General features: G+C 54.9%; 2 protein-coding genes across 3 annotated transcripts; one reads left to right on the top strand and one right to left on the bottom strand.

The window, feature by feature from the left end:
- The first annotated feature begins 11 nt into the window (after nt 1-11).
- CCDC157 (coiled-coil domain containing 157) lies at nt 12-16257 on the top strand. Its single transcript, XM_036220960.1, has 11 exons — nt 12-121; nt 5388-5646; nt 7764-7935; nt 8646-9222; nt 9941-10018; nt 10369-10559; nt 11801-11977; nt 12154-12322; nt 13314-13585; nt 14063-14151; nt 14241-16257. The coding sequence occupies exons 1-11, from the start codon at nt 76-78 to the stop codon at nt 14488-14490; spliced, it is 2280 nt and encodes a 759-aa protein (XP_036076853.1). The 5' UTR covers nt 12-75; the 3' UTR covers nt 14491-16257.
- RNF215 (ring finger protein 215) lies at nt 16190-23164 on the bottom strand. 2 transcript variants are annotated; one of them, XM_016135609.2, is made up of 9 exons: nt 22791-23164; nt 22410-22553; nt 21858-21929; nt 21692-21777; nt 21093-21249; nt 17603-17722; nt 17383-17526; nt 17030-17132; nt 16190-16941 (listed from the first exon to the last, which is right to left on the bottom strand). In XM_016135609.2, exons 1-9 carry the CDS (start codon nt 23073-23075, stop codon nt 16919-16921), a joined length of 1134 nt encoding a protein of 377 aa, XP_015991095.1. In that variant the 5' UTR covers nt 23076-23164; the 3' UTR covers nt 16190-16918. The 2 variants fall into 2 exon arrangements, with proteins under 2 accessions (XP_015991095.1, XP_036076547.1); XM_036220654.1 differs by having other exon boundaries at nt 16190-17132.
- Between the last annotated feature and the right edge of the window lie 700 nt (nt 23165-23864).

Below are 23864 nucleotides of genomic sequence, written 5' to 3'. Positions count from 1 at the left end.
CATGGAAACAGTCTGGGCATTTGGCTAGAGTTTGCTTGGGTTCCCAGGATCTGCAGGTGAGCTGGAGTCATTTCCATGAGCCGACCCGACACTGGGGCTAAGGCTACGACGCCGGAGACTGGTGAGACGTTCTATATCACCCGCACATACCCCAAGGCCGTACCCCCCGCCCCTTTACTCCCCCGGCCATTTCCTCGCTACCTCCGACCCCGCCTTCCAAGGCACCAGCTCCCTCCCATTCGTCCTCGCTTTGGAGAGCCCCCTCCTCTCCGTCCCTCCTTTTTAGAGCCCCACCTCCTTAGCCCCTCTGCCTCCTCTCGCTTCAGGCCCACCGCCTCCTCCAGGCCCCTTTCCCAAGTCCCAAAACCTAATTACCACTGGTCTCTTATCCCTTGGACCTGCCTTTTCCAGGTTCCACTCCTCTGCCTTCCATAGTCCCTCCCGCAAGCCCCAAGGACCAGGTCAAATTGGGGCAGTCGGTTTAGGCTCCACCCCTCACTCCCTCTGGAACCTTTCTGCAGGCTACTTCCTAGCTCGAATCTTGCCCTTTCCTATTCCTCTCTCGAGATCCTCTCCTCCCTGTTCTTTCTTCCCTCCTTCCCAACTTCTGAATGCAGGCCGGCTCTGATCCCTTGCCTGGACTTCAGTTTCCTCACGTGTGAAATAGGGGCGTGGCAGAAAGAGATGTCCTCCCAAGTCTTCCTCTTCGTCTCTCTCTCATACACACAACCCCCATAGGTGGTTTATGTAATAGTTGTTATTATTAATGTAGAATAATAACGACAGCTAGGATTTATTAAACCTTTATCATGAGCCAGACCCTGTGCCAAACACTACATGCATTACATTATTAAATTCTTATAGCAATTTATTTACAGATGAGGACAACTAAGTTCAGAGCAGGTGGAATGGGAACCCAAACCCAGGCCATTCTTAACTCCTTTACTAATGCGGTTACTTATTCTGAATTCACTTCAAGTTTTCAGTGACCCCAGGGATCCAGGCAATTAGCAATCTGAGTCAACTGACAACTGCCATTCATATACATGGTTTTAGAGTTTCCAAAGTATTTTCTTGGTGGTGACCTCCAATCTCAACGGTCGCACTGGTGGGGAAGTAGACATAATCTTTACCAGAGGAGTAGGGTCCTAGAGCTCAGAGAGGAACAGGGCTTGAATGTTGACTGGGAATGGCATAAAGGCTCCCTTCCTTCTCTGTGAGTCAGCAGTCCACCTCGAGCTGGAGAGAACTCAAGAGAGGCAAAGTTAACTGCCCCTCCTACCCCAGAGCAATATTGTCTCAATTAGTGCCATCACCTATATGGTCTCAGGAACCATGCAGGTCTGGCAGCTTTAGGCTGAGGGTTCTACTGAAGACCCAGGAATTAGAAAGCCTGTGTCAAATGCTTCTTCACTTGACACATCTAAGTGGTTTTCAAACCATGATGATATCTGCAAATCCTCAGTGTTCAGAAGAACCAACATAAGGTAAACTTGGCTATTTTTCAATGTTGTATTTTCCTCTTGTAATTTTTGCTTCTTTGCATTTGCTGGTGCTTATCCGAATCAGAATCTAACAGGAGTTGGTATCTCAAATGGCCCCAGATGGCAGCTGTAGTTATTTGAGGGTGAATGGTCAATGTTTCTTGGTGTCCTCACAAACAAGCTTCTGAGTTCCAGGGCTTCTTCCCAGGGTGGGGTTTCTTAATTGTTTTATTTCCATTCTCCCTTTCCAGAATGGAAACCCAGGATGTTTCCATCTGTTTCTTCTGTTTGTTTCTGCTTCTTCCCTGGGGACATGGGTAGCAATATCTCACTAGAGGCAGTCACCAAAGCAACATATTTGTGTCGGTTTTGGGTGTGTGTGTGTGTGTGGTGGATACTGATGGCCCTGTGGATGGGACTGACAGCTGACACACCCAAGACTTGCACCCTGCAGAGACCCTCAGATACATATGGTGGTTCCTGTGTGCCCTGATCTGTCCCTATTGTTGACACAGTGCCAGCATGTAGTAGGTACTCAGTCATCATTTGCTGAATGAACACACAGGACCTAAACTACTACATCTGCACTGTCCAATACAGTAGCCACCAGCCCACATGGTGGTTCAAACTGAGATGTGCTGTGTCAAATGGACACTGGATTTTGAGACTTAATGCAAAAAAGATGGTTAAAAAATCTTCTTAATGATTTTATATTGATGTCATGTTGAAGTGATAATATTTTGGGTATATTGGGTTAAGTAAAATATATTATTAAAATTATTTTAGCTGTTTCTTTTTTTTTTTTTTTTATGTGGCTAGTAGAAAATTGAAAATCCCATATGTGGCTCGCATTGTTTTTCTTTTGGACAGTGCTGCTCTAGAAGCAGCATGACCTGAGGAGAGAGCTGAGATGTTGGACCCAAGAATCCCAGCTTCCTGAATGACTTTAGACTAACCCCCTAGCTTTCGAGAGCCTCAGTTTCCTCATCTGTATGAAGGAGCAGGACTCCGGAAGTGACACACAGTAGGGTCCCGTGGTCAGAGATAGCACTGTTGAAGCGTGTCATCTATGCTCAACTCAACTCAAGTGACCCCACCTGCCTTTTCTCTCACTCCATTCTTCCAGCCTGGAACACCTTCCCCTTCTTCTGGGACAGCCTCTTTCCTGCCCCTCAGAAAGTCCTCCCTGAGTGCCCACTCACTCTTTTTTGCCTTCATCCATTCCCAGGGCTGGATGAAGAGCTGCTTGGGGCCAACCCTGCACTGGAGACAGGAAGCCAGATACCTGGATGAGCCTCTGACCCTGAGCCTCAGGCTAGTCCAAGAGTCGGACAGGTGCCTGTGCAGACATCCTGCTCTATAGGCGGGCACCTGCACAGAGGTGAGAACAGGGCACTATTCTGGGAGGCCAGAGAGGCTGGCTCAGCTCTCGGGGACTACCCCGGGGTGCCTCCGAGCTTCCCAGCACCTGTGGGCACAGACTGTCCCTCAGGTGCTTAGCACAGGTGATACCCCCGTAAACTCAAAAGACAGTCTATGTGCTTGCCACGCACAAGTAATTACTCAAATAATGATTTAGCGCCAGTGTGGTGTGTGACTATATAACGGAACCTCACTTGCCCTGAGGACCTGAGGGAGGTGTCATAGCTAGAAGAAGTGGGAGAAGGTACATTCTGGGTTGTGAGACACTAAAGTGAGGGCAGACCACCTAGGGCTGGAGCACGGGGAAGCAGTCCAGTCTTTATGTTGTAGAAAGCCATTCAGGGTTTCTGGCAGGGGTGTGAGTTGCCTTTTTAAATAATCATTCTGGCTGCCATATATAGAATGGGAGAGGTGATGCTGGGCAGAGGGGAGAGGGTAACCCCTCAGGGAGGCTGTGACAGTGGTCTGGGGAGATGGTGGAGTGCGGAGCAGTGTTGGTGGACAGAAATGGTGTGTTCTCAGCGTGGTTTGGACATAGGATTGGCAGCACTTGGGCTTGGAAGTGGGGGTGAAAGAAGGGGACTCAAAGAAGTGCCTAGGTGCACTCAGTGGGGGAGCCATTTTCTGAGGTAAGGGAGATTGGGGGTTGGAAATAGATTGGAGGAAACGAAGTTTCACAGCCAGGCTTGGACTTACTGGGAGACCAGAGGGGCCATGACCTAAATAATGCCCAAGTGGCCCTTGAATTGCTGGGAGGGGCTGGTGCAAGGAAGCACTTTCTGCTGCTGAGAAATTCACAAAGGACCAGGGGCCCTTTTGTAGGGCGGAGAGGGACCAATGCTCAGTGTCTATAGGGCTGCCTAGCTCTGAACCGAGTGCTGGCTCTGACACCAAGTGCCAGAGGGTAGAATCCGCAAGGCATACAATGAGCCACAGGAGGGGCCATGACAGTGTCAGTTTTCCACCTTCTGAGCCAAGGGCCATGGTGATTCATCCAAATCATTATCTTCAGATGTCCACAGACTCCGAAGATGGACAAGAAACAGGCTGTGTGGGCCATAGGGGAAAAGGGAAAGTGTAGAAGGCAGGCAGTGGCTCCAGACAAGGATGATCTTTGCCATTGTTGCTGCTAATAATAATAATCACAATAATAATCTGTACTGTTGCTGGAGAACTTTTACTGATGCCTTGCCTTGGACCAAGCACTTTATTTGTGAACGCCATATAAGGCCTCACACAACCACCCAGCCTGTTAGGAGGTCATGCACCCATCTTACAACTGAAGCAGCTGAGGCTTAGAGGAGGGCAGAGATTTGCCTGAGGCCACAAAGCCAGGAAGGGGAAGGTCTGGGACTCTCTGTATCAACATATAATGGGCCTCCTGTAGGATAAGTAGCATATAAATTTTTAGGTTTTCCTCTCTTACACCATGACTTGTCCCCCTCCCTCCACCCCAAATCAATATATTTTAAAATTTCTTTATGGATTTTTTTTTCTTTTCTCCATTCAATTACTAAGTCATTCACTTGCCAGTAAGCATCTATAATGGGCCAGGCTCCAGGCTGGCCACACTGGGTATACCAGTGACTCAGGTGGACTGAGGACCTGCCGCAACGAGGGAAAGCTGTTTAGCAGAGCAATCAGGGCAAAAATGAGGAAGCCCAGAGGGTGCTCAGGAAAGGCTTCCTGTAACCGGTAAAGTCCGGGAACCTTGAAGGATGAGAGTGGTTAGCCAGGTGATGGGAATTGGGTGGGCAAAGCATAATTCAGATAGAGTGAACAGATAGACATAGATCTAGAAACAAGTACCTATGAATGAGCAGCCCTGTAGTTGATGGTAGTTGGAATAGGGAATATGGAGCAGAGAGGGGGAAGACTGGAGTGAGGTGAGAGAAGTAGCCAGAGGAGGCCTTTTTCCCAAGGGCCACAAGGAGTCTTGAGGGGTTGTTGGCCAGTGTGAAGTGATTAGATAAGGTTTGGCCAGATCTCTGGGGCCGAAGTGGATCAGATTGGGGCAGGCAGTCGTGTGGCCTGCCTGGAAGCTGCTGCAGTGCAGGAGTAGGAGATGACAGAAGCCTGGTGTGTCTCGGCACTCCCAGTCATGCTGTAGCTACAACTCTCTTTTAGTTGTCAGTTGCCTGTTCAGTGGTTCGCTCTAGGAGGGAAGCACAGTAAGTACATTCTCATTCACAGATATATCCACCCAGCATTAAGCAGGGTCCTGGCATACACAGGCCCTCGGAGGTACTTGTGGAACAATGCAATTGGCCATGGGGTAGGGTCAGTGAGAGGGAGGCTAGTGAAGTCACCCATAATCAGCTTCCAAAGGGCCTGGTTACCTGGGGCTGATAAACAGACTTTCCCCCAGGGTCTAAGATGGACTTGAGCCTAGCAGCATCGGGGCAGATAGGAATCTTAGGAAGTTTCCTCCAGCAGTGGCCTCATGGCTCTGGCTAATGGGGCTCCTCTCCGCTCACCTAGGAGCTGTGAGGATGGCTCACCTGCTGGGCAGCCAGGCTTGTATGGACAGCCTGCGCAAGGACCTCACCGACCTGCAGGGCGCCATTGTAGACGTCTTTTCCCGTGCTGGACCCGTGCGCTTTCCCTCCTGGAAGTTTCCTGACCGCGTGGCCTGTGACCTGGACATGGTGGCCCTGCTAGAGCACTATGACCATGTGCCAGGTGACCCCGAATTCACACAGCTGTCCCATGCTGTACTGTTGGAGCTGGTCATTGACAGGTAAGGGCCTCGATCAAACCTGGTGATCTTGGGATGCTGGCAACCTCCCCTTAGACCAGTAGCAGCCTTGGGATCCCTTTCCAGCGGTGGCGATAACATTAACAATAATCACCTTTGAGTACTTTTGGGACCAGGTCCGCTCAGGGCCTTCACAGTGATCGCACCTTGTGCTGTGCTGTGCTGTGCTGTGCTGTGCTGTGCTGTGCTGTGCTGTGCTGTGCTGTGCTATCCTCTCCCCTCCTCTCCATCTCCTATCCTATCCACCTTCAGGGAGTTGCTGGCCACCCTATTGGTCTCTGCAGCACCCCGGCTATGATCACCGCCTCTCCAGCTGCATCCAGCTACCTCCTCAGGGTTTCTGTGTGTTGGAGACACTACAGCTGCTGTTCAGAATTTCCATCCCAATCTCTTTTTCCTGGCATCTTGTAGGCTGTGTTATGCCCACTGTGTGTCATGGGGCCAGACACGGGTTGTGTTTTTCCAGATCCCAGCCCTGCTGGGAAGGGGCCAGTGGAGTCTCCCGCACTCCCACCATTTCTATGATATCATCAACATTAACGTGGTTGTTAGCCTTCCACTTTCTGGGGAATCCCAGATTCCCTGTGCTCCAAAACCTTACATACTAATGAAGTTGTGGAGTCATGGGGGCACAACAGGCAGGGACCCCAGAAGCTTGAGGATGACCTGCCTGGGGTCAAAGAAGGCAGGGTAACCACTTAGAGGCCTGGAGGAGCCTCCTCTGTAAAAGCACCATTCGGAACCTATGAGGGGCTGAACATGTAAACACAGAACACACCCTTCTTCCTCGGTAGCTTTGCACACGCTGAGCCCTTTGCTAGGAACAATCTGCCTACCCCTTCTTGGTCTGGCCAAGCCCCATTCATCTGTCAAGGCCCAGTTTACTTATCCCCTTTGTGTGAAGCTGTTGCTGACATGTATTTCTACCCCTTACCTGACCCCTCTGCCCACCTGTGGCTGAGTTAGAGCCTCCCCTGGGCTTCTATGTGTGTACATAACTCCTGGCAGAGACCACTGGGTCTAAGACCTAGACTAGCCTGGGAACCCTGGAGGACAGGGTCATAGTCACTGGCTCTAGCTTTTGGAGATGCTCAGTTTATGTCAGGGATGGGATTATGGCTAAGGATGAAGATAATGCAGACAGCATAGCAGCCTCCTGCTGAGAGGGTTTGCCTGTCTGAGCAGATAGATCGCTCTGTCAAGACCAAGCTTTGTCTTCTTTCCAGGTGCTTTCCCACCCCACAGTGCTGCTCAGCACTGCAGCAGGCACAGTGGTCCCCATTTACAGAGGAGGATACCTTGACTGAGAGAGGGGCTGAGCCTGGAGGCAGCTCCTCCCCCAGGCCCTCTCTGCCTCAGACCTAGTGGGTTTAGGATGAGCCCTCTGCACTTGAAAGAAGAGAAGATCACTTATCTGCCTCATATGTTTTGTACACACAATATGTCTTCCTTTAAAAAAGCCTTCTTCCCATGCAAATACAAACTTCCTTTTCCAGTACCCCTTTTTCTTAAATTTAGCCTCTGGCTTTAATTTGGGACTCCAAGGTTAAGATACAGACCTAGTGAAGAGTCACTCCACATTTGGTTGCCACAGAAGCACCTGTGCAGGAGAAGCCCCTGACTAGAATTAGGAAACTGTAGGGAGCTCAGTGTCCCACATGCTCACCCTGAGGCTATGGGCAAGGTCCTCCCCTCTGGGTCTCAGTTCTGTCCTCTGTAAGGTGAAGGCTTTGAGCCACATGATGTAAGGCAGCCACTCACCCAGCATTTTATGAGCACTCAGATACAACTGAGGCAAGGCCCAACCTCCCAGACCATCCTGATCTAGTGGGGAACAGCCAGGCAGAAGTACTCTCCCAGGAGTCTCAGAGGAAGCCCCCATGCTCAGCCTTCAAGGTGGGCTTCCAGGAAGAAGTGGCTCTTTGGTTGAATTTGAATCTGGCCTAGCAGAGCATGTTCTAAGATGCTTCAAGTTCCTGATGCCTGGCCCAGTCCCCCAGAGCCAGAGGCTGCCAGAGTCCCCCAGTGCCAGTTGTGTTTCATGAGGGCACACTGGCACTGGGCTCTACCTCAGCTGACCCTGGTATTTCTGCCCCCAGGCTCCTGCTGCTACTTCAGAGCTGTGCTAGGTACTTGGAGAACCTCGGTGCAGAGCAAACGGTGCCCTCTGCCCGGGCTGCAGGGCCGTGCATGTCCGTGGGGCTCACAGTGCGGCGCTTCTGGAATAGCTTGCTGAAGCTATGTGTGCTCTACCAGCAGGCTCCCCACCAGGTGGGTCATCTATACCCAGCTGTGGTCACCCTCATGCCAGTCCACCCTGCCCAGCTTCCTGGCACACCATATGTGCGCCACATCCATCAGTGTCAGCTCTGGAGCCTCCTAGTCCAGGCCCACACATCTCAGCAATTAGTAACACAGGCCGCAGGGGCATGTCTGGGCTACTGGACTCTGCTATTTACAGCATGGGACTTTGGAAAAATCCTACCTACTCTGAACCTCAGTTTCCTTATCTGCACAATGGAGTCATGGCACTCCCTACCTCTCAAGGCGTTCTTGGGCAATAGTGTTAATATAAGTGCCATTCGTTAAAGGTTATCCCGTAGTCCTCACAACCACTCAGTGAGAAGGACCACCATTATCATGATGGGGAGGAAACTAAAATTGAGAGTGACTAAAGTGACACAAGTGCAGGCAAGTTCACTAAGCAAGAGCCCAGTAACTGGCAGCTGTGCCTGTCACTGTTACTCTCCCAGTACCATGCATTTAACTGCATTGAGCCTGGGGGGTGGGGGCGGGCAGCAGAGAGGGCTTGGTAACATGAGGCAGCGGAAAGAAAGAAGGTTCTCTCTCATTCACATTGGTGTTAGATGACATCTGAGGATCTGAGCATCAGGAGAAGCTGTCACAGAAATCCCCAGGGACGTGATCACCTCCCAGGCTCATTTTCCTCACCTGCTTTCCTTTTCTTTTCCTGACCACAGAAAAGGGCAAACCAAGGGGAGATCCCTACTTCCAAGCCTACAGCTAAGGGCGAGCCAGCCAGGAGCCCTGAATTTGTGACTGCCAAGTTCATCAAGACCCCCTCCCCGATGCCAGGCTTGCAGTCTCCAGCCAGGACTGCTGAGAATACCAGGAATGTCCACTCCCAGACTGTGGAAACAGCCCTGGTGCCCTGTGATGCGTGTACCAGTGTCCAGGGCAGCCTGCGGGAAGTGGGCAAGGTGGTCATCAGCCTGTGTCAGAGCCAGAACTTGCCTTCGTCCTTAGTCCAGTTCCAGCAGTTGGTACAGGACAGCATGGGGTTCAGGCCACTGCCAGCTGCCACTGTGGGCCACTGGGCGGCAGAGCAGAGCAAAGACCTGATGCGCCTCAGTGAGCATATTGGGCCCCTAAGGACCCAGCTGGAGGAGGCTGAGGGGCAGAAGGATGGACTGAGGAAGCAAGTGAGCGAGCTGGAGCAGGCACTGCAACAGGAGCAGGGGGAGCGGCAGCGGCAGGCAGAGGAGGCCCAAAAGTGCCTGGCCAAGTGGGAGCACGACAAGCAGCAACTGCTCACAGGTCTGTGCCCCAGAGACCCACCCCTTAGTGCCCGAGGCTCTGCTACCGCCCTTGTGTGGGCTCTCCCAGAAGCAGACCCCGAGACAGGGCTGTGGTACAAGTAGTTGGTGTGGAAGAAACCTGGGCTGGAGAGTGGGCCAGAGACACACAGAAGGGAAAGCAGTTAAAAAAGGTGCACTCATCAGGCCAGCAACTGCAGGCAACTAGAGCTTAATTTCATCGAGAACACTGGATCTGTTGTGGAAGACGTGCCTCAGAAGGGTGAGAGAGCTGGAGGATTCATCCACTCGTGTTGGTCACTTGAGTGACTCCTGGGGGAGTTTGTTCTCCTGGCACCTCCAGCCAGCGGAGTAGTCTCTTTGGCTTTGGCAAAAGCCGTTAGGCAAAGAGATGCAGCCGCTGGGACTGGAAATCAGCCAGCGCCTGCTGATGTGAGGCCAGAGGGATATGGGCAAGTCACTGCTCTTTCTGAGCCTCGCTGTCACCTATGTGGAGGACATGGAGGCCCAGAGGGGTCTAGAGACATGGCAGTCAGCCAATAGGAAACAGGATGGCCTGAGGGTCCAGGCTTCCTGGTGCCGCCCCAGTGCTCACCCACAAGCCTAGGTGGCCTCTCCACATAGCAATGGGTGTCACCACTCTACAGGGCACACTGGGCATGAAGGCCACTGGCCAGGCCCAAGGGAACCTCTGAAGGGACTTTTTCTTGGCTGCATAGAAACAAGTGACCTCAAGATGAAGGTGGCCACCCTGGAGGGGGAGCTGAAGCAACAGCAGGAGTCCACACAGGCCGTAGGTGAGGAGCCCTATCATTTAGCCCCATACCATGCACCCTGTACTAGATATGGCAGAACAAGCACCTGTCTCTGTTCTTCGGGGTTCTGGGACAAAGGTAAAGGGAACCACAAAGGAGGGTGGGCAGCCACACTGTTGGGTAATAACCCGAGTTGGGCTGCCACCTTCTATTTACAGAACCCAATTTAGGTGGGATTTATAGCCGCATTTTGTGGCTGATGCCATGGAGGCCCAGAGATGTACTGTGACACCCCCCTTCTCCATGGTCCCATCCTGGATCAGAGGCAGTGCAGGGACTCACATCCAGGGCTCCGCTGCCCTACCCCTTCCCCCACCTGCTCAATCCTGCAGAGACAAAGGCCCAGCAGCTACAGGAGGAGGCTGAGCGCAGGGCAGAGGCTGAGAGGCAGGTGCAGCAGCTAGAGGAGCAGGTGCAGCTGCTGGCAGGGCGGCTGGACGGAGCCAGCCAGCAGATCCGCTGGGCCAGCACAGAGCTGGACAAGGAGAAGGCCCGTGTTGACAGCATGGTCCGCCACCAAGAGGTGAGGCCGGGGACCTTGCCAGTGCCCTGAGCGCCTGCCACAAAGGCTGCAGGGAGAGAGGGCTCCACTGGTGCGGGATGGGGGCTGATCTGTATAAGGTACTTGTTCCCCAACACACATGCAGTTTTGGTTTGATTCACCTTTATGGAGGGTCTGAGCCCTCCCCTGAGCCGGGCACTGGGTGAATGGTGACCTAGGGACAGAAATGGACAAATGAGACCTTGTTCTGGAGGAGCTCCCTACCAGCAAGGGCAAGCAATTGTGCCACCACCAGTCTCCCACCAGATGGCTGAAAGAGGCAGGGGACATGCTGCTGGGGTCCAAAGATGGATAGTCGCATCTGCTTGTGGGAATCCTGGAAGGCTTCTTGGAGGAGGTAGCCTTTGAACTAGACATCAATGGCTAGTGATTAGTCCATCAGCAAGAGGAAGGATAGAGAGGGCACAGGGTGAACAGGGGCCCAGGGTACAGCTGTGCCCTGGGCAGTGGAGCCTTGCAGGAATCCCCATTGGAGTGGCTGAGGGAGTGAGTGACCTATCATATCTGTCACTTAGAAAGAGGGCAGGTCTGGGGGCTGTCCTGGCTGGGCTTACCCTCACAGGTTGGGTGGGGAGCTACGCATCAGGTGGCTTCTGTGAGCCAAACACTGGGCTCAACCTCTACAGCCCTCAGGTTCTTCCTCCTCACAATAGTGGGAGGAAGATACTCTTGTCATCCTCATTTTATGAATGAGGAAACAGACTGAGTGAGATTAATTTAAGGAAATTGACCAAGGCCGCACAGCTAACCAGAGGTGGCCCCAGGACTCAGGATGACTGGGTTGGTCCTTTTTACTTTACGCTTAGTTGGTGTCAGGAAATATGGGTTCCATGTGACATGGCCTGATGGAGTACTGGAGACCTAAAAAGAAGAAAAGCATTTTTCCTAGAATTCCTTTCTGAGTGGAGACTGACCGAAGAGAAGTGGGGTGGAGGCCAATAAAGTCAGCCAACTGCTTTTCAAGGGGGCAGGAGCTGCAAGCCAGAGGTCCTTGACCAGATGGGTATCTGTCGCCCTGCTGCCATCTTTCTTGTGCCCCTTGCCCTCCATGCGTGTACCTAGGCTCCCCCTACACAGACAGTTGTGGCACAAAAGGGGAGGGCTTGGAGAGGGGAGGTCACAGATTATAGTCTCCTTAGTCCCACATAGCTAGGCCTAGTCTCATGGGCCTCATGGCCTCCCTGCCCGCCCATCCGGCTCAGTCCCTGCAGGCCAAACAGCGAGCCCTGCTACAGCAGCTGGACAGCCTGGATCAGGAGCGTGAAGAACTTCGTGGCAGTCTGGATGAGGCCGAGGCCCAGCGGGCCCACGTGGAGGAGCAGCTGCAGAGAGTGCAGAGCGAGAGGGAGCAGGGGCAGTGCCAGCTCCGGGCCCAGCAGGTGAGAGTGGGCAGGGTGAGGGCGCAGGGGAGACTCTTCCCTTTCACCAGAGAACCCTCTAGCCAGCTGAGTGCCTGTGGGCCTTTCCTACGTCTGGGGAGTGGAAGGGGTGGAGTGTCCCCAGGGGGAGCCAGGAACTGTTTCTCCGGCCAGGTCTGAGCCTCCCTCTATCCCAGGAGCTGCTGCAAAGCCTGCAGGGGGAGAAGCAAGGCCTGGAGCAAGCAACAAGGGATCTGCAGCTGACCATCTCAGAGCTGGAATTGGAGCTCGTGGAGCTGAAGGAGCAGGAGCGGCTACTGGTGGCCTTCCCGGACCTGCACAGGCCTGTCGAGGCCCAGATCCAAAGTAGGGACCTGGGGTTGGTGTACAGGGCACACTTGGGCCTGAGGTAGACAGGACACTGGGGTCTGCAGCTCTCTGGCCTGCAGCGAGGGTGGTAAAGCGGAGGCAGCCAGCAGTTCGGCCCCTATGGAGCCTCCACAACAGTCAGGTGCCTCACGTATTGTCTACTTTTCTGTGTAGATGGGGACGAGGACTTACTTAGGTAAGGTGACTTCCCCCAGTCACACAGCTGAATCCAGACACAGGTCTGGCTGCCTCTGTAGCCTGTGCTCATCACCATGTCACATACCAGTCCTTCGCTTGACTTACCTGTGTCCCCTGTCCTGGTGTCTTCCCAAACCACATCATGCGGCCAGCTCCAGGGACACAGTCCCAACTGTACAATGTCCTGGAACCCATGGCACAGGAGTTCTAGGGACCCATCTCAACAGAGGACTGGATGTCAGGCCACCTGGGTTCTCATTCCAGTCCTGCCAGCCCTTTGAAGCTCTGAGGGCAAATCCATTCGCAGAGCTGTCAGGATGATCCACTGAAATTTAACTGTGCATTATAAGTCATCACTCCTGAGTGCCGACTACATGCCATGCCTTTCTGTTGCCCTCTTAACTGCCCCACCTGGTAGGTAGCAGCCTCTTTTTGGAAACCAGGAAGCAGAGAACCAGAGTGGGCAGAGACTTGCCCGGGCTCATAGAGCCAGAAGGAAGCATCCATCCCCCATATGGTGGGAAGGAATGTCCTTGCTGTATTCCTGACTCATATCCAAGAGCACTGTGTGACTTTGGACAATTCCCTGTCGCTGGCCCTCCAAAAATAGGTGGCCTTGGAAGAGATTTACTCTCGCCTATTTGCTAAGTCTTTACTAAGATCTAGGTCCTACCCACCGCTCAGATTTTATAATGCTGTGGTCACCTTCCAGCAGGCATAGGAATTTGAAAGTGCAGAAGGCCTCAGGAGAGGAAAAATGAGACGGGAGGCCTAGTGCACTGACCCTTCCCAGCTCCCCTGTGCCTGCTGGGCCACCAACCCAAGGCACATCCCAGTTGGCATGCCTGCCCTCTGAGGTCCTGTCCCATTGGGCATAAGAGACAGCCCTGGTGGGATGAGTGCCACCAGTGTGTCCCCACAGGCTCCGGCAACGTCACAGATGACATGGAGAGGCAAGTGCAGGCCAACGACATCCGCATCCGGGTCCTACAGGAGGAGAATGGGCGTCTCCGGTCAATGCTGTCCAAAATTCGGGAGGTAGCCCAGCAGGGGGGCCTCAAGGTGGGCAGCCTGACTCCCCCACCTGAGAGGGCTGGCCCTTGGGGACTTGAATGAGGCCCCCAACTCAGCAGAGGTCTTCAGACCCCACCCCAAGAACCTATTGAGAGTCTGTCTCATCGCATGTGGCTTTGGGCAGCACTGTTCTGAAACACCTTCCATATTTTAAGAAGGTATGAGGATATTACAGTGCCTTCTAGCTCCAAATCACCTACTCTGGCCCTTCGTACTTTCATTCTAAGTACAACCAGGAGCCTTGTCAGAAAGCAACCTTCCCACACTTACTGTGGCTTAGGTAGCCCTGGGAGGCTTCCCAAACCCTGCCCCTCAGGGAAAGGGGCCATGGATACAGGTTTGGGTTCTCCCTACCCATCCAGGCTATGATACCCTCTCTGAACAGTGTGTGTGTGTGTGTGTGTGTGTGTGGCGGGAGGTGCAGGGGCGATTCCTGGGCCTTTCTGAGCTTGGCTTTCTTCACAGCTGATCCCACAGGACCAGCTCTGGGCCCCTCCCAGTCAGGGAATCCAGGGAGCATCGCCACCAGCCCAGGTCCAGAGAGCATCCCCGGGGTAAGTAAGGCTTTTCTAGAAGCGGGGCAGATGGGCTGCGCTGGTCTCCCTCACTTATAGGAGCTCTTGCCATCTGCTCCTCCCCTCAGGCTTCTGGGCAGGCAGCATTTACCTGGCAGCAGGATGGCCAGTGCAGGCAGGACCCTGCCTGGCCAGCCCCGGACATCCCCACCTCAGCAGCCCTGTGGCCGGCCCAGTAAGTCTTCCCTGGAGGATGTGACCCATTCAACTACCTGTGCCCATAACCCCATCCGGGCCTTGGCCAGGCTAAGGAGGAGACTGTCACCAAGCCAGAGCCAGGGTGGCCCTGCGCACCAGCCCCAGGAGCGGCCAATGTAGCCTGTAGTGGGGTGGGGCTGGAGGGCAGGTGGCTGGCAACCTACTTAACGTAATAAAGCCCCAGCCATCTGCCCACAGCGACCTTGACCTCACAGCACTGGCTGAGCTAGGGGCAGAGCTCTTCCTTCCCTGCCCTGGGCTGGGACCACTGAGTCCCCAGCCATGCAGGTCACTCATCCGCAGAGGCCTGGCACACTGTGGATCCTCAGTGAATGGGAGCTTCCTGATGGGGGCAATGGAAGAAGACGGCACACTGAGGGGAGAAAGAAGCTTCTAGCACCTGAGCCAAGTGAAAGGCAGGCAGCCTTTCAATCCCCATAGCAAGGGCCAAAGAGTAGCATGGATTCAGTCACTCCACCACACCCCCCCCCGCCCCCACCAATGAAAGGCAAGATCAATGTAGGGGGTGTGCTGGGGAAGGAGAGCAATTCGAGGTGGAGCCAGTGAGAAAGGAGTCAAAGACTGGGGTCCCAGCTCTGGGCTCCTGGAGATAGGCAGAGGGCAGTGACGTTTCTTTAGCCTCAGGTCCAAACCTGGGGCCTCCCACCCTGGCTCTGAATCTGGGGATGAGGACATTGAGGACCCAAGAAAGTCAGCATTCCTTTCCCCAAGGAACTCACCTTCAGGAAATGTGAGTCACAAAAGGTTTCTGTAAATCCAGAAGGACAGATTCCCAGGAGACCACTGAAGACAGGGGAAGGCCTCACCCAACCAGAGAGCGGGACACCCTAGCCAGCCCTGGCTTTCCCAGGCCTACCCCTTGGGGCCTGGACACTGACGCCACCAGCCACACCAGGCCCACAGCAGTCGTTTTCCTCATGAAGCCTCCAGTCTGTCCTGGGTCACCTCATCTGTCAGGGACAGGCCCTAAGACCTTGTGAGGACTTCTCAGAGTAGGTACTCCCAGCTTCCTGTGACATTTCCCCTGGTAAGAAGGCCAGCAGGTAGAGCACCTCAGCTTAAAGAGAAAGGTCAAGAGGGGCCAGGTGTGCAGCTGAACTGGCATGGCCAGGATCTGCCCAATTTTTGCTCTTACGGAGCCCAGGGGTTCGTGAGGGAGGTGAGGATGCCCTGTCCCTGTCTCTGGCAAGTGAGAGCCAGCCCTGGGGGCTCCCTGAGGCAGGAGGCCTGGGCCCAAGTGCAGGGGAGGACCCACCACAGTTCAGCTCCTTTCTGCTTCCATTTATTAGCTCACAGTTCTGTAGGTCAAAAGCCCAGGCTCTGTGTGGCTGGATTCTCTGCTCAGGGTCTTAAAAGGCTGAAATCAAAGTATCTGCCAAGTTGCATTCCATTCTGATAGCTCTGGGGAAGAATCCAGGCTCATTCTGGTGGTTGGCAGAATTCCAGTTCTTGCAGCTGAGGTCTGTTTCCTTGCTGGCCGCTGTCAGACGGGGCCACTCTTAGCTCTTAGAGACTGTCTGCCTTTTTTGCCACGTGGCCCGCTCCATCTTCAAGTCAGCAATAGAATTTCTCATGTGGTTATAAGGTTAGGCCCACTTGGATACTTTCCCTCTCAAGGTCCTCTGTGCTATATAACAGAATCCAACAGTAGTCAAACTCATTAAGAGTCACAGTTTCAATATACAAGGCATGTTCATGGCGGCTGGGAGTACTTTTGGAGGCTATCTTAGAATCCACCTCCCACAGGCAGTAGAACCCAAGGTAACTTTTCATCTTAAAACATCCACACAAATTTTACTTATGTTAAAATATATCCATGTTTATTTTAATATTAAACCTTCCCTACCCCAAATCTTCTAAACAAAATGGATGCCTCTGGAGATGCACCATATTTATTCTGTGGCTTCAAGTATCCTGGTCAGCAACCCGTAACCCCACCGAGAAGCACAGGACTAGATGGTTTCTAAGGCCTCTGGTCCCAGCCAGGCCCAGGAAGGGAGCCTAGTGGGACAGGCACTGGGTCCTGTGGCTCCCAGTGCCCAAGGACCAAGGGCAGCAGACCTCTGGGTGTAACATGACAGCCCTGACGAAGATGTGACCTGAAAGATGGTCAGGCCAGGTGGCTCCTCACCCAATAAATAAGCACAAAACATGGCCACTGCAGCTTCGGCCCCTGGAATGTCCTGACACGCAGGCCAGAAGGCTCCTGGAGCCACGGGCCCCTGCTCAGGGTCCTAGGAGCTGCCTGTAAGAAAGGCAGTCACAGACACCCAGGATTGCACAGAAGGTCCCCAAAAGGGCCTCTCTTCCTCTCTCTCTAGCAGGTCTGGGCCCTGCATCCTTGGCCTGGGGGCTGTGGCCCCTCCTTCCCAGTGTGGATGTGGTGAGGCACCTTGCTCCTCAGCAGGGGAGGCCCCTATCCTTCCTTCCACCCACAGGGCTTTCTGTCTTGTCCATCCTGCTGTGCTGTTCCGAGAGCCCAGGCCGAGGGATCCCATCCCCATGTGCAGAGACCCAGCTCTGGAGGCTAATCATCTGAGTAGCGGTTCCCTACAGAGAGAAGGAAAAAGAACAGGGAGGGAGGTGTCAGGTGGGAACCAGGCAGAGCCAGTCATCGGCCACCACCCTTGGCGCTCACCCAGAACGTTGAATTTGCACAGCGGGCAGGTTTGCTGGAGCATCAGCCAAGGGTCTACGCAGTCTCGGTGAAACTCATGCTTACAGGGCAGCACCCGGAGCCACTGCAGGGTGGGGCGGGGAGGTGGAGAAGGGCTCAGGCCACAGTGGCAGACCTCGAGGTGGGAGTACCTAGCCTGGTGTCCTCACCTGAGCTGGAGAACTGAAACCACTGTGGCCTGCCATCCCCACCCCCCAACCATTCTGCTTTCTGTGGTGCTGGTGGGGGTAGAAGAAGGGTCTGGAGGTCTCTCAGGCATTGGGGTTTGGTCATCACACGTCAGCCAATAGTTGGCCTGTGCCCAGGGCACTAACCTGCTTGTTGCAGAAGTAGTCCAGACACACAGCACAGGTCTCTGCACCAGGCTCTGGGGGACTCTGGGCTGCCCTGCCCAGCCGGCAGCGCCGAGTCTTAAGGGACGCCAGTCTCTGCACCACGCGGCGCTTGAGCAGGTCCACCTGTGGGGAGAGGGCAGGCACAGTTTGGCAGGCCCGAAGGTGGGAGGCATCGGGACTTCTTCAGGCTGGCTCCCACCTGGCTTCCAGGCTCCCGCTGGCTCTGTCTCGACGCCTGCCGCTGGGCCTGGACCACAAGGCCTGTGCACAGAAGCATGGCCACCAGCAGGATGGCGTTCCACAGCTGCTGCAGGGGCTTCTGGGGAGGGGAGCAGAATGTCAGGGACACTGGGGCTACCCCAACCTCTTCCCCCAGTAAATCCGTCCTAAGGACAAGGTAGGTGAGGTTCGTTGGTACCAGCCTCCTGGCTTCCTCCTCTTGAGCCTCCACTCCAGGGTCCACCTAGCTGTCTTTGCTCCACCCTACACAGTGAGGCGACCCACACTGTCCCCAGCCTAGGCCTCTCCAGGGCAACAAACCCAGTGTTTCGGCATTCATGGCAGCAGCTGGCTAGCAGCCTCACAGATGCCCCAGCCCAGTCACCTTCTTACTCCCATCCCTAACCCGCACTTGTGGTCTGCTTTCCAGCAGCCATCACCCACCCACTTCCATCCAGGCTGAACAACATTCACATGCCCTTTGAGAAGGCGCCAGTCCCCAGGCCCTGTTGCCTTGCTCTCCTACGGGTCTCACGTCCCTCCTCTCCAGCCCATTCCTCTACTGCTTTTTGGGTCCCTTACTCTAGCCTTGCCCACTCATTCCCCAGCACAGCCACAGGCAAACCTTAACACGCAGTCTCACTTCTTCACATCCTTCCCTGTGATGCTCCCCTTCCCCAGCCCACCCTGCAGGCCCTCGATCTCCCGTCACCGCCCTCCTCTCAGTATCCCTTGCTCCTTGCCCCCTCCCACGTCTGTGCCTTTCTACACACTGTTCCCTTCTTGGGGACTGTCTTCTTTCTTGCCCCTTCCCTTGGCTATTGTCTTTGGATGCTCTGGAAGCTCTTCCTGACCACCAGGCAAGTGCTCCCTTCTTGCTTCCCTTGCCCAGCTCTCCTTGTACCTGTTATAAACCTATCTCCTTGCTGCTGCCCTTAGTGGTCCCACTGGAGGGAGGAAACTCTGTCTGACTTGCCTTATCTAGTCTCTGAGAGGCACCTGGGTGGGGGGTGCATAGTTTCTGGGGGATGGCACTGACCTAACTCCTCCTATATGCAGTGTGGCAGCTAGGCTTTGACTCCTAAACAGCTGGCTCAGGAAATGATGTAGCATTGTAAGCAAAACCAGGCCCGTTCACCACGTAGGCACACCCCACCCACACAGGCCCACCGTGTCACAGGGTTCGTGGGTGTGTTATGACTAACACATTTGCTTAAAAGTTTTTTGCATTCCTAGTAGCTTCCCGCCATCATGTTACTCCCCAGCCAATGCTGACGTTCAACTACCAGAGTGGGGGAAGAGGGGTGAGAAATCAATAAATGTTAAAGAGGCCACCACTCTGGACGAGGTTGGGTGTCATAAGCTGTTGCTTTGCTCAGGGCAGGGGCACTCTGGGGGCCACTACTGAGCGGTGAATGTGAGTCCCAGCTCCCCGACTCTGTCCTGTCCCCTCCCCGCTGGTGTCTGTGTCCCTATCATCTTCATTCCTGGTGGGGTGTTGGCACCTGCTCTAAGGCTGTCTCCACACCCCTAAGCTCGGGTGCTTTCACTCTGCCCCAGAGGGCCCATGCCTATCACTAGCTCAGTGCTCACCCCAGCAGAGTGACAGTGTCTCTGGCCTGTCTTTTCCCCAGATGGGGCCTTGTGAGTGCTTGAGCTGCCTTGCCCTTGTGCTCCCTGCCATGCTAAAGCAGGCTGACACCTAGCAGGACTCAATGAGTGGCCATTACAGTGTAAGCTCTCCAGGGCAGAACCTGGAACTCCAGTGTTTACAAGAGACCAGTGAGCACTGGGTGGGCCGAGGGCGTGGCCAGCCTGGAGTTCTCCTATAGGCCTGAGACCCAGTGTTCCCAGGTGCATCTTAGGGACCCCCAAGTGAGGAGGGAAGGCAGTGTTGGGAGTAAGGCCATGGTCCATTGGACTTTTCTGATATGACTGGGCCCTGGGGTCAAGGCTGAGAGTTGGTGTCAGCTGCTATGATGGCCACCTAACACCTGCATGGCCCACCTCATCCAGCTGTTCAGCCCTTTGTACCAGCCAGAGCAGCCTGTTCTTCCTGCCTCCAAGCCTCTTGGGCTCTCTCCCAGCCTGCTCTTCTCCCCTTCTGTCTGTACCTCATTCCGGCCTCTCATCTGACAGCCCCTCACCAAATTCCCATCTCACACAGAAGTCTGTGTGGGCTGTTCTCCAGGGGGAGATATAGCGGGGATCCCTTCTCTTCCAAAGCCCTTCCAGTCCCCCATACTCAGTGTCTGCTGCTTCCACAGAACTGTGGTTTGTGCTACTTACAGGAATTGGCACATGCCTTCTAGGCTGAATTGCCAAGGCTGCCTTCAGGTAAGAGTTCCTCTTCCCTGCTTGTCTTTGAGCCTTTGGAGGGCAGAGCCCAGGTCTCACTGCCTTTTGTACCCTCCACAGCCCTTCCCATAGAGCCCCAAGTATCCTAGGATCTCAAAAGTTATTTGGTGTCTGCCGACTTATTCAAGCACGTGTAACAAGATATTCAGAGGAGCAGCAACTGCCCATTTGCTCAGTACCCACCATGGGCTTTACATACACAATTCTCTGACAATCCTGTGGCCATGTGCCATCCCTGTTCACCAATGAGGGACATGAGACCAAAGAGGTTAAACACTCAGCTTGAGACCGCTCAGCTAAGGTTTCAGAGCCACGATTTGAACCCAAGTCTGCCTGATCTGCTGCCACACATGGCTTATGTCCTCCAGCACTTGCTAGAGACTGCATGCCAGGAGACTGGGCCATGCCTATTCTGCACAGAGTTGCAAACAGGATACCTTCGAATCCTCTCGATGCTGAACATTGGAAAATTCAAAAACAAATGAGATGCAGCCTTGGCTTTCAGGAGACAAAATCACTCTCTCCAACTCTTACACAGGATGGGCTGTCCTAAGAGCCCGTGAAGGGCCTGACAAAGCACTGCTGTGATTTAGAAGAGGGAGAGAGGGACTGGGAGCTAAGAGTATGAGGGAGGCTTTCCAAAGAAGGCAGGCAAGATGAGCTGTGAGGGCTTTGGCTGGACTGGTATATATGGGGACAAAACAGATGTCCATACCTGCAGCCAAGCGTGGACAAGGCTTAGTGGCGGGAAACCAGGGCATGTGTGAGGGCCAGGAAATGGCACAGGGTGGGGGAGTGTACAAAGACTAGAAAAAAATAAAGTGAGTCAGTGGGAGAGCTGTGAAAGCCAAGCTGAAGAGTCTGAACCTTATTCTGCAGGCAATGGGGAGCCAAAGAAGGCTTCCGAGCAGGAGAATGACATGACAATAGCACCTAACATTGATTGCACATGACCCTAAGTCAGGCACCACACCAAGTAACCATTGTGTCACTGAATACAATAGCCCTGGGAGGTGGAAGAGGTGGTCCTTGCCACCCAGGTGAGAAGCCTCGGGATTTGAGATAAGGCATGTGTGTGGTCTCACCTGAGCCGCCTCTCCTGGGGCACCCACCTGCTCCTGAGCCCGACTGCCTCCCAGGCACACCAAGTCCTGCCATCCTCCGTAGCCATCCTTAGAGAGGCCACAGGTGGTCCACAAGGTCAGCTTCCACTCGATGTTGGCTGACAAAGACTCTCCGCTAGTGATCTCAGCCGTGGCCTGGGTCCTCCTGGGAGGGAAAGCCACCAAGGGGTATCAGGAGGGGAGGCCCAGAACCATCCATCCCCCAGCCTTGTGGGAAAAGGATACTCCCCAGTATCACCCTGCAGCCCTTCTGCTTTGGCCCCAAGGCCTTTCTTGGCTATTGGTTTTTCCCATTCTCGTACCAGCCAGGCCAGGAAAGCCCAGAATCCCAGGAAAGAGCCTGTCAATCAGGAATCTGTTTTCCTCCTTGCAGGAGCCAATCCCCTCTGCCCACAGGGCTGCCTCCACCCTCCAGACCCTGGCACCTCCTTCCAGTCTCTTCACCCATTTTTCAGACCAGGAGATTATAGTCTTAAGGCTAACAGGAAAGGCTCTGGTCCTGAGACTCCCGAACCCATGGCAGTGCCAGGGACCCTCAGCACCCAGGCACCCAGGCCCAGTCCTTTGGAGCACAAACCCCAACTTACTGCAGCAGTGCCTCCAACAGCTTGGTGACATTGGAAGAATAATGGAGGACGATCACTGGCCTGAGCAGAAGCTGGGATATGTCTAGCTATAGGGAAACAGAAAGGTCAGCTGGTCTTGGTCCCCTATTCCCCAGCCTATGCGCCCATAAAGCCTTATGCAATTTACCTCTCGGACCACGTTGTGGTTCAAAATGAGAAGGAGCAGGGCAGAGGCTCCCAGGAAGAGTGCCCTCCGCATCTGTAGGACAGAAGCAGAGGCTAGCTCACACCCTGCCCACACACCTGTAACCACAGCTGTTCTTAGCTACTGGCAGGCACTACAGTGAGAATTTCCTCTGAATGAACAGTCTGGCTATAAGCTCCTTGAGGTCAAGGGCAGAAAACTTTATTCCTCTTGCCTTCTCCCCAGATGCTCTGTGGAACCCAAACAATGCTGTGTCTTCCCCAGTCCTAGCAGGGCTGGGCTGCCCACCAACCCCCAGCAATAACTTCCAATCGAATATTCTCAGAGCTGGAAGAGCTTCCTGACTCTCTCTTGCCTCCCCCCACCTCCCGTTTCCACACCACCCTGACTCAGTTTTCCTAACTGGGGTCCCTTGCCTCGCCCTGGCCAAGGGGTTTTCTGGAAGCTCCTTAAGGTCCCACCTGGTAGTCTGGCTCTAGCAAATGCCTTGAAACACCCTTCTCCAGTCCCCTTCCTCACATACACCCCCTGCACCTGCTGGACCAGGGCCTTGGGATAGAACTGCGGGCCACTGCCCTGACTCTCCTGGTGGAACTGGGCCGCCTGCTCCTTTCCCACATACGCCACTGCAATCCAGCCTTCTCTGGGCACCTCCTGCTCAGCGTCCACGATGTCCATCTGTGGGGCAAAGGTCCATGGGCAGAGGGAGGAGGGGGAAGAAAGAGGATCAGACACATAGGGGATGCAGGGTTTAGGAAGAGCATCTGGATCTCAGGTTTTGGAAGCCGGAATGCTGGGAGCCTGGGCGGCCTGGGGAGGGGGCGCTGGGCTGCCAGGGGTTGGTCCAGGATGAAGGCCGGATCTGGGTGTGGGATCTACATTGGGACGGGGGCCAGATGGCTCAGCGGCGCTCACCAGCAGCAGGCGACCGCCCAGCGTCGGCGCCGGGTCGGCCTCAGCGCCGATCCTAACGCCCTCCAGGACCAGAGCGTCCTGCCGCGGCAGCCTCACGTCCACCCGCACGGCGCGGGCCCCGCCTCGTCCCGCCCCGGCTGCGGGCTCGCTGCCGTCCGCTGCGGCCCCGGGCCCTGCAAGGCCCAGCCAGAGCGGCAGCAGGGGCAGCAGCAGCAGCAGCGGCGACGGCGGCGGCGGAGGCGGCGGCGGTGGCGACCTCAGCGCGGGGCGAGCGGCGGGGCCCATGGTCCGACCCAGCGAGCAGATGAGACAGGAACCGAGGGTCCCGGGAGCGGCGATAGCGGAGCAAGCGAGGCCGCGGCCGGACGGGGCGGGGCGCCGGGAGGGGGCGGGTCTGGGGCCGGACGGGGCGGGGCGCCGGGGGAGGGGGTGGGCTCCCGGCGGCTCCGGCACCCAGACCAGGCCGCGCGCGCCCCCTGGTGGTCGCGGAGAACCCTAGCGCGGGAGGCCGGGGTGGCTAAGATTGAGTTGAGCCCAGGTCACTGTGCGGAGGAGGGAAGACAGGGAGGAGAAGCTCACAGCTTGCTGGGTTGCTAAGGGCCGAGGCCCGGGGCAGAGGAGAGTGAGGGAGATAGTTGGAAGGGACGCCATGGGGAGGCGGAGGCACGATCAAGGCAGAAGAAGGGCAGAAACGAGAGATGTCTGGGGTCCCGAAGGCTGGAGTGACCTAATGGTCCCACAGTGTGGCTTGGGCCAAATAGCAACCCTCCATCTTCTCTGGACCTGTTTCTTTCCAAGACCAAACTCCAGAAGGCAGAGGAACAGAGATTGGGGTGGGAGGCAGCCAGGGGGAGATTGAGGCATCCTGGAGTGGCGAAGAGAGGGGCTAGGAATGGTTGGCTGGACAGAGTAGGCCAGACGACACATCTCCTCAGTGGGGCCCAGAGGCTGGGTCCTAGTGGAAGTAACTACCTTGGGCTGTGAAGTGGGCACAGTATATGGCCAGCATCTCCTCCCCCACAACAAGTAATCTCTGATACCCGCCAGAATGTGAAAGTTCCATGTGTTGTCCTA

Source organism: Rousettus aegyptiacus, unplaced genomic scaffold (assembly GCF_014176215.1).
Source record: "Rousettus aegyptiacus isolate mRouAeg1 unplaced genomic scaffold, mRouAeg1.p scaffold_m13_p_5, whole genome shotgun sequence".
Lineage (NCBI taxonomy): Eukaryota > Metazoa > Chordata > Mammalia > Chiroptera > Pteropodidae > Rousettus > Rousettus aegyptiacus.
This window is presented reverse-complemented; position numbering and strand designations above follow the sequence as displayed.